The 10,510-nt window shown below is 40.6% G+C and overlaps 1 protein-coding gene across 1 annotated transcript in view; it reads left to right on the top strand.

Moving 5' to 3' along the window:
* The window catches only part of Heatr3 (HEAT repeat containing 3), a 40,417-nt gene extending 30,431 nt beyond the window's left edge, over positions 1-9,986 (top strand). Inside the window, exons 13-15 of the mRNA XM_005388264.2 lie at positions 1,735-1,878; positions 4,523-4,699; positions 8,990-9,986. Coding sequence (XP_005388321.1) covers positions 1,735-1,878; positions 4,523-4,699; positions 8,990-9,112 — 444 coding nt within the window. The 3' untranslated portion in view covers positions 9,113-9,986. The remainder of the gene's footprint in view (positions 1-1,734; positions 1,879-4,522; positions 4,700-8,989) is intronic.
* Positions 9,987-10,510: the final 524 nt, after the last annotated feature.

Consider the following 10,510-nt stretch of genomic DNA (forward strand, 5'->3'; position numbering starts at 1 on the left):
TATATATGGGATGTGTGTGGGGGAGAGGGGGGATTAAACCCAGGGCCTTTGATCTGAGCTACATCCTCACCCCCCACCCATTTGAAGTAGGGTCTCACTAAGCCATTGCCCAGGCCAGGCTCAAACTTGTGATCCTCCTGGTTTAGCCTCTCGGAGTACTCAGGTTACAGGTGTGTATCCCCCACCCCGGCTTTATTCCTGTATATTTAGGTGCTGAATTCTTAAATTAGCTCAATAATGGGCATGAGCATCAAGTGTCAGAGCCAGAACCCTGGCTGTCCGTGCTTCTCTTGGAGAGGAAACCAGTGGCTTGATTGCTGAGTTGTGGCACCAGCACCGGAGTCCGGCTGTCTGGCCTCCCTGTCTGGATCTTCACTTTGTTGGTTCGTCTGTTGGGCAGTGTCTTTGAGTTGTCGTGGTGATTATGCAGCCACACCTGTACGGTTTGCAGCAGGCTGTCTGACTTGTGCAGAATCCTTCAGTTTGTGCAGTTTTTGTCATTACAGTATTTTCTGTGAAACCTAACGTTACTATTACCTTTAGAATTGGCAGAAGCACTGTAAATGATGGGGAAATGTGTTTGAGGATTCGTAGTCATTCACTATTCTTGCAAATAATAATTACAGTTAACACTTACAAGTGTTTTATGTATATTATTTAATCCCTGTAGCAACTCTGTGAGGAATACTTTTGTCATCTCCATTTCCCTCATGAGAAAAATGGGCACTTTGATGAAATGAAGTAACTATGGCTGGATAACCAGGTGATAAGGGATGGAGCTAGGATTTGAACCCAGGATGTCTGGCTGTTCATCACCACACTGTAGGAGACAGCCTGGCAACTTGACATTTACATTCTTTCATGATCCTTATGCCCAAATATGTGTTCAAATTGGCTCAAACTGAAAATTATTACTGTATGGTCGAAGTACTGTATAATTTAATGGAGTTTGTTTTGTTTTTGTTTTTTTCTGTTTACTTTTTTTTGAGACAGGGTTCCACTATGCAGTTCAGGCTGGCCTTGAACTTACTTTGTAGTCCAGGCTGTCCTTGAACTCACAGTGATCCTCCTGCCTCAGCCTCCCGAGTGCTGGGATTACAGGTGTGAGCCACCATACCCAGCCCTATAATGGCTTTTGTCATTTTAAATAATTCATGATAAAACATCTCAAAGAAAGTTCTTACTTTGTCTAGACTCAGCCAAATTTTATTAAAGCTACATGCCTCCACTTTTAAAACCTGTATGTTCAATATTAAAAAGAAGTGAGTCCCGTTAGTCCTTGTACATCTGGAATGAATCTTCATATGAAACTAATAGGACCTGAAGTGCCTGTCATAGGTTCGGTAATGACAGTGATGCAGCAGTGTGTTGCCTGCTGTATTTGGGCACAATTTCACACTGGTAACTTCTCTGCCAGGTGTTTATGCCGCTCTTGGCACCATGCAGCCTGTTGGAGGGGTTCTTCTTCTGTTCTTATTTACTGTTGGAATTAGTTCAGTTTAAGACTGTAAAAACTATCTTCTCGCCCATTGTAGTGGTGCACGCCTGTCATCCCAGCACTCAGGAGGCTGAGGCAGGAGGAGGATCATTGCTAGTTCAAGGCCAACATGGACTACACAGTGAGCTCAAGGCCAGCCTGAACTGCATAGTGAGACCCTGTCTCAAAAAGACATACATACATACATATATACACACATACATACATACATAAATGATCTTCTCTTCTTTCAACAGTGCATGACACCCGATCAACTGATGTCATTATGCAAAGCAGGCATTCATAGTAGTAACATCGGAGTTAGAGTGAACGTTGTCAGTATTTTAGGAATCACTGGCAGTGTCCTAGCCAAAGAAGATGGAACGCTTGAAACTCTTAAGGTAAAACAATTTCTTTTCTAACCTAAAACATTACATTAGCAATGGACCAGGTCACTGAGCGTGGTGTTGCATGCCTGTAATCCCAGCACACAGAAGGCTGAGGCAGGAGGATCCCTGTGAGCTTAAGGCCAGCCTGGGCTACATAGTGACTTCAAGGCCAGCCTAAACTACACGGCAAGACCCTGTCTCAAAACAGACAAGCAAACGGGCTGGTTATGGTGCTGGACACCTATAATCCCAGTGCTTGGGAGGCTGAGGCAGCATTGCCATGAGTTCAGTGCTGGCCTGAATTATGTAGTGAGACTGTGTCTCAAAAAACAAAAATAAATAAATAGGTAGAAGTAGAAGAATAACCATTAGTGTAGGCTTATTAAAAACTGCATGATGAGAGCATGTATATCGTGCAGTTGCTTCCTATATTAGAGTTCCCATTGGCCTGTTATAACTGTATTATAAGATAAATCCTTGAAGCAGAGTATGGTGGCTCACCCGTCATCCAAGCACTCAGGAGGCTGAGGCAGGAAAATTGCCATGAGTGTAAGACCAGCTTGGGCTACAAAGTGAGTTCAAGGCCAGACTGAAATACATTGTGAGACCCTGTCTTGAAAAATAAAAACATAAACCCTTGAAAAGCTGGGCCTCATTTTTCCATTTAACTTTATTCCAGAGATACTTTCTCCAAAATTTTTTAGGGCAAGGCCAAAAGCAGAATTTTTAAAGATGTCTTTTGACTTTGCTCTTGTGTAAAATGTTTGTGTGTTATACTTTCCTGCTAATGAACAATCCACCCAGTTTTCTTGGTACACTAGGTTAAGGCATGGTCTGAAAAATTCCAGACAAGAAATTCTAACACCATTCCATAAATTGAAAGGAGCATGTTTGCTGTCAGCACTTTATCTCAGCACAGTTGCTCTGGAACTGCACTGCTGCAAGTACAGCATTCCTATAACTCAAAGGTCAATAGTAGTAAAATTACCTTTTATTGTGCTCATAACTCCTGACATATTGATTACTGACTAATGGGTAATAAACCGGTTATTATACCCTTCTAAGGACTTTGTAGTGATGACTAGTGTTTTTAAAAATTGTTTTAGAAAAACGATGCATGCACATGGCAAAACATTTTAAAAAGTACAAGTGTATAGCATCTAGTGAAGAGAGTCGCCGGCACTCCTAACCTCACAGTTCCCTCCCTTGCCTCTGGAGTGGCAGCCACTATTTCAGGTTCCTTCTGTTGTCTTTCCAGGGGTTCTTGATAAAAACATGCATATGTGAGAGCATGGCTCTATGGCATGTAAGTGAACACATACACAAGTGAGCAAGTGTATGTGTGATTACTCCCTTTCCCTTAAAATAATTAATTGCCAGACCCTGTAATTGCTAGGGTCTACTTTATTTATTTTTTTATTTATTTACTTGAATGGAAAATAGTTTCATTGCTGGTACGTTAAAGTACAATAAAGACATCCTGATGATTTACCGCTACTAATTTAGTTGGCATCTTTTAAAAAATGACAGTTTTTTATGTAACTGATATTATCGTACTTTGCACAATTAGCAGTCATTTCTTTTTTCTTCAAGTCATTTTTTTATATGTCTAATACCTGTCTATGTTTGTAATTTTTGATTGTCTCAAAGATATCTGCTTATAGATAGTTTATCTAAGCTAGTCAAGTTTGGGATATGCTACTTCTCTCTTGAGTCTAGAACAGTTCTCCCTAAAACACCTTCTCCTCAGCTCCTGGATCAGTTGTCCCCAAGGGCGTCCAGCCTTCTGGATCTTTCCAATTGCTTCCTCATGGCATTCAGCTTGTTCCTTTATCCTGTGTATTTTCAGTAAACTGGATGTTAGATACAGAGACTGGATTCGATTTAAATGTGTCCTTATGAGTAAGACTGCTTCGCAGGTGATATCTGTGCTTCATAATATGTTTTTGGATATCAATGTCTGAATGTTATTTGTGAGGGGACCTACGCCTCTTTGATTCAGACGAGAACACTGAGGCCAGAGACTTTGCCTGGCGGTCCAGGAGTTGCCCTGTAATTTATAGACTGTTCTGAGTAGTTCCTTCCCAGACCAGTTATATCAGCGTGCACATCACCAAGACATAAAGCTGGTGCAGAGCAGCCACGCTACAGTACAGTGACGCTGGAACAGCTCTTGGCAGATGGAAACGGTCTGCTCGTTAGCTAGTTAATTATGCAGGAGAAAAGGAAGCCTGGAAGTGAAAATCAACTAATATGGTAAAGCAAAAGCGAGGTGAAGTGTTGGGTTTTTTATTAATTTAGTGCTTTCCATTATGGGTAAGATGTCTATGCATTTAATACCATAGAGAAGCCTTTTTGAGGGAGATGAAAGGGGCAAACTTCATGATTTCCAAAGTCAACTTTTCATGTATCACTTGACTTTATTTATTTCAGTTTTCATTTTATTTAGGGAAATAAACTATAGTATGTTCATTATATTGCTTATGCTGTACTTGGTGTATTTGTAAGTATTGGTCAAACCTTGGATCTTTAAAAGTTTTCGTTTTTCCCTGGCATTTTTACAGAAAATAGCTTGCATGTGTTACTGCCGCATGGGAAGTTAACTGTTGTTTTGGAGACTGACTCAGTCATGTTATAACGTGTTTGCTGTTTGCAGACCATTGGGTGCTTCCTGCTTGAGGTTGCCACCAAGGACCCTTGCCTTGTAGTAGCAGGAGAGGCTTTGGATGCCCTCTTTGATGTTTTCGCAGATGGTAAAGAAGCTGAAAGAGCCTCCATTCAAATTAAATTGTTATCTGCTCTGAAGGAATTCCAGCCCATCTTCAAAATGAAGGTTTGTAACTTTGCTTTTAAATGTTTATAAACGCCTAAGTCTTGGCGTTCTCTGGGGAGAAGAGTATATGTAGTTACCACCATGCAATTGGGGGCAGGTGTGTGACAAATTCCTATACATCTCAGTGATTAACGCAGCACTTCCCTGTACTTTGTGAATGCTTGTTGACTAAGTCATAGCTACACAGAGTGACTGGAGTCACTGTCATTGGAGCCCAAGAGGTGTCTGACCACCTCCTTATTTAACAGTTTAGCAGTGTTAACTGTGTTTAACGTATATGAATGCTATTGTCTGTAGCTTACAAAGCACTTTCATATACATTTCAAATTTGTATCATGAGGTACATTATATGTTAGTTTCATTTTTAGAAATACTTCCTTTTTGGGGAAAAAAGGTCAACTCCAGATGTTTATATTAGCAAATGTGGTTACTGCTTTTATTAGCATTTTATTTTTTATTAGAAGCATCAAAGCTAACTTTGAGTCAAAAAAATAATTTCAAGGGCTAAGGATGGAGTTCAGTGATGGGCTACCTGCTTTGGACACGCAAGGCCCTGGGTACCACTCCCAGTGATGGCAAAAATCAGTCAATCCATCAGAAATTTAAGAGGAGTGCATAGGAGCACACCCAGGAACTTTATTTTGTTCGGTGCTGGGGATTGAACCCAGCGTCTCACTCATGCTAAGCACACACTCTACATCCCACTGAGGGCTGATCAAACCCTCGGATACCCGGCGGGCAATGCGGAATAAAGACAAATTTCAGAGTACAAAGGGGAACAGGAGGAGTTTGCCTCTAGCGGACTGGCTCAACCGCTGTGGTTGGCTCATTTTTATTGGCCAGCACGAAGCTCAGAGAGGGGGAGCATGAGTTTCATGAAACAGTAACTACAAAATAGGTGGATAAGGATCAACTTAATGAGGAACCAAACTTTCTCTAAACTCAAATACCAGATTTTGACAACTGCTCTCAGCAGATGCCATCTTGCCTCAGGAGTGCCTGGTTATTAGCATTCTGCCCTTATCCAGGATGCAGGCAGCTCCCTTTGACCTTCCTGTTTCTGAAGCAACGTCTCACTGACCTCAGGACTGTGGGGACTTAAGTCACATAGTCAGGCCCCCATAATCTACCATATAGCCTGGTCCCCAGCACCACCCCTGAGCTATACCTCCAGCCCCCTAGGAATTCTAAATCCTTTTATGTAAATTCCAAGTTTAAAATGAAGTAATTTTTCTCTGTGCTGGGAATCAAACCCAAGCCCTGACACATGCAAGGCAAGTACTCTACCACTGAGATACATCTCCAGCCCCCTGAAATTATGGAATATTGAGATCATTTCATATTTTAGATTTTTTTTCAATGCTGGAGATCAAACCCTGGGCCTCAAGCATGCTAGCCAAGGGCTTTACCATTGAGCCACATTTCCAGCCCAGTATTGTAGATTTTGGGGTGGGTTTGTTGTTGTTGTTGTTGTTGTTATTTATTCATTCATTCATTCATTCATTCACTCATTCTGGCTATGCAGTTCAGGCTGACCTTGAACTCACTATGTACCCCAGGCTGGCCTCAAACTGGCAGGGGGGCCGGGGATCCTGGCAAGCACAAGGTCGTGAGTGCCCAGTACAAAAAAAAAAAAAACAACTGGCAGAGATCCTCCTGCTTCAGCACCCCCACCCCCACGCACTAGGATTACAGGCATATTGCCACCATAACTGGCCCAGTATTTTAGATTTTAAATTAAACATTTGCTTCTAATTTTTTTATCAATAGAATAAAGTTTTGGTGTTTTTGTTTTTGTTTGAGAACAGGGTCTTGAGATGTAGTCCAGGCTGGCCTGGAACTCAGGATGATCCTTCTGCCCCAGCCTCCCAGGTGTACACCTCCATGCTATGTGAGAATAGATTTTGATGAGAAATTTGCTTTCGTTGTTTTCCAATATTTGTTTTACTTTATAAGCAACTGACTCAGAATTTACTGTCTCACGGAGAGAACCCCGTAAATTTTGTTTTTGGTGCAGGGGGTTGAACCCATGGCATTATGTGTACTAGGCAAGTACTCTTTTTTGAGGTAGGACTCATGGTATTGCCCAGGCTGGTCTCAAACTCCTGGTCTCAAACGCTCCTCCTATCTCAAGTAGCTGGGGCTACCAGTGTGCTGCTGGGTGGTTTTCCTCAAAAAATTTTAAGACATAAAATAGTTTTTGAGAAGGGAAGAAAAATAGCGGTAGGGGCCACACACATTCACAGTGCCATTACTACATTCTGAAATCCGGTGTTTTAAGAACACTAATGTAGGTTTAATTTTCACATTTTCGTATTTGGGCGTGTTACATTTTGAAACTTTGTACGAGTGGCTACCACTTAGTGTGTTAACTTTGATCACTAAGTGATTTAATTGTGAAAAGCTGAGTGAACACTTTACTGTTACATTTTGTTCAAATCCCCTGTTTTTGTTAGCTTGTTTCGAGAGCAGTGAGGGGTTTTGTTCTTGCTTGTTCTTCGCCTCACAGGTAACCAAGCTGAATGGTGTTTCAAAGACTAATGTATCCGAGTATCTCCTCCTTTATTGTTCATAAAGTAGCAGTCCTGAACTTTGTGTTTTGGCTTCACACTGTATCCTAGAGATCTTTTCATACCAGTACATGGTAGGTGTCCACACTGTTAAAGCTACAGGCTGGTGTGGCTGAGGCAGAAGAATCACAAGTTCGAGGGCAGTCTGCTGTATGTATGTATTTTGATTTTTTGAGACAGAGTCTCACCACATAGTACAGGCTGGCCTTGAACTCACTGTGTAGCCCAGGCTGGCCTTGAACTTACTGTCTCAGCCTCCCTACTGCTGGGAGAGATTACAGGCATGTGCCACCATGCCTGGCAAGAGCCTGTCTTTGGAAAAAAATAATAAAAAAGTTATAGGCCTTTGGACTTCTAGAAGAGAGCCTGTGAGATAATGAGGAAATGTATCCCCTTTTTCTCTTCTCTACAGCTGCAAGGCAGACAGGTGTAGAGACGTCAAAACTCTGCAGAAGGCCTGAGGCTGTAGCTCAGAGGTAGAGTGTATGCTTAGCATGCAGGAGGCTCTGGTTAGAATCCCAGCACTGCAAACAAAACAGCGAACTCCACAGAAGCAAGTGCTTAGAAAGGAGTTATGAACTATGAACTGGGAACAGGAACCCAAACTTCTGAGGTCTGTTGTTCACGTTCATTTTCCTAGGTGATATGTGTTGCTATGATAATAATATTTCATTGTTTTTCTTTTCTTAAAAGTATACTGACCTAATGAAGTATCTTTGTTAGCCAGAAGACTAGCCTGTAGTTTGGGGGTGTTTTTTGGTTTGGAGTTTTTTTTTACAGTGCTGGAGACAATGTATGCTAAACAAGCATTCTACCACTAATGTAGTTTTTTATATGAAGCTCTTTCCTGTAAAATGGAGCTACAGTTGCATTAAAGGTGTTCAGTATGTATTTAGCAGTAGATTGCTTTTAAATACAGTACTATTGATTCTACTAAAGAACCATACCACAGTAAGGCAGTCTTCCCCAAAGTGCCTTCCCATCCCGGAGAATCACTGCTTAGAATAAAGGTGAGATACAGTTCACTGAAGTCAAATTCTCTGCTTTGTGTTTTGTTTTTTGTTTTTTGGGTTTTTTGTAGTAAGTAGCTGCATTTATTGAAGATCATGGGATGGTATTAGGAACAGGGAGGAGAGTAAAGGAAAAAGACCCAAGTGCAAAGGGAAAAAGGGGGCAAATGCACTGTTTTAAAGTCTACAACTCAGTTGCTTTTGTAATTCTCATTTTAAAAGTAAACATTCTAAATTTATCTTTAAAAAATAAATTTATGTTTATTCTTCATGTACAGTATTCGGTTTACCTTGGAAGTAAAACTGTTTAACAAATTCTTACAGTGGTCTTGTTCAGGAAGTGGTTAAATATACCCGAAACTAAATACTTTTGGATTTTTTTTCCTTCCTTTCTTTTTTTTTCTTTTCTTTTCCTCCCTCTTTCCCTTTTTTTTCTTTTTCTTCCCTCCCTCCCTCCTCCTTCCCTCCCCGCTCCCTCTCTCTCAGGGATTGAACCCAGGGACTTTACACTGAGCTACATCCCCAGCCCTTTAAAAATAAAAAAAATTTTTCTGAGACAGGGTCTCTCTAACTTATCTAGACAGGACTCAAACTTCAAATCTTCCATCCTCAGCCTCCCAAAGTGTAAGATTTGTCACCTTGCCTTGGCAAATACTTTATTTAAATGAATTAGTAGTAGATACCAAATCACATACAATTTTTTTTGACAGATCCGAAAAGAAGGGAGAGGTAAATACAGTCCAGATCAGCTGTGTGTTCTCAACAATGTAAAGATGAATTTGAGAAGATTTGTTGCTTATCAAGAAACTGTTGAGAAAAGACTCACTTCTTGAACCATCAAAGAGACTGGAGCTGCAGGTGTAGCTCAGTGGTAGAACATTTGCCTGGCATTCATGGGGCCCGGGTTTAATCCCCAGCACAGCAAGAAAAGAATAAAATGAGAAGAGGGGAGAACGGTTCTTCCCTGCAGTATCTGATGCTCTTGATGCTAAAGGGTTTCCTTTGAGTATTATGCTTCAAAAAGCCATTCTCAATGCCTGTCGTATAAAAATTAATTTGAAGTTTTATAAAAAACTTTAAAACCTGTCCAAAGCTCTTGTTTCAGCATTGAGATCTGTGTGGCATTTCTAAGGATCTCTCTACTATGTCTCCAGTATACTTTAGTCACTGGAAACAAAGAATAGAAATGAAATGCAACCTCAGGTGGTTTTTAACTATGTTGTAAAAAGTAAAGAACTTGAGATAATCATGTACTTGAATTTTTCAAGAAAGGAAAATCTAAATCATCACTTAGATACTTTTAAAGCCAGTATCGTTTTTACAGTAGCTGAATCTTGAAGTGAAATATGAATATTATGAAGTATTTTGATATAGAGTAACCTTTATCAATCATGAATTTTGTGTGAAGAAGTGGATGTGTTGGATTTCTATGTCACTGCTCAGTAGCTTATATTAATGAACTAATAAGGCCATTGTGTCCTCTATGAGCAGCTGTGGTCGGCTATTGGTTTGTAACATCACTCACTGATTTGATTTGATATAGAAGCAAAATTGCTAGAAAATATTTTTGAATAAATAACTTTAATTGAAAGCTTTATGTCTTATAAAATTTTTTTAAACCACTAGATAATCCTATTCCTGGGTGGTTTGCTTGCTAATGAATATTGCTTCATATGTATGTGAGACATTAAAAAAGACTTGCAGCGAGTTTCCAGTGTCACTGCTCATTGTCCTGGAAGTAATCGGTGACAGGAAGGGCTCACGGCAGGAATTCTGCTGTGCATCACTGTCTCAGAGGCCCCCGGTACCAGCTCCTACATCCATCCATTTGCCTGATCAGAAGAGTTATGGGTAGAGATTTGAAAAGTCCCCCATAGTTGATCTGAATTACCCAGATACACCAGAATAGGACTTGATTTTCCCCCTACTTTTATAGTTGCATAAAATGAGCCAGTAATGTTACATTGCGTCTGTACTGTGGCATATGTTACAGCGTCTACCTGAGTGATATAGATTGTTTGGCAGTCAAGATTACTTCCCAGCTCTGATGAGTCACTGAGCCCATGAGACTGAGTAAAAATGACCACGTTCTGTACATGGGTAGGGAATGGAAGTGGTGCACCATATATGTACATTTCTTTTACGTTATTATATTCCTGGATCATGAGTTTTTATCATGTGCCTAGTGATCATTGCAGCCAAACTACTGACCCAAGCTTTGTATGTGTTCT

Source organism: Chinchilla lanigera, unplaced genomic scaffold (assembly GCF_000276665.1).
Source record: "Chinchilla lanigera isolate Chin_1 unplaced genomic scaffold, ChiLan1.0 scaffold00032, whole genome shotgun sequence".
Lineage (NCBI taxonomy): Eukaryota > Metazoa > Chordata > Mammalia > Rodentia > Chinchillidae > Chinchilla > Chinchilla lanigera.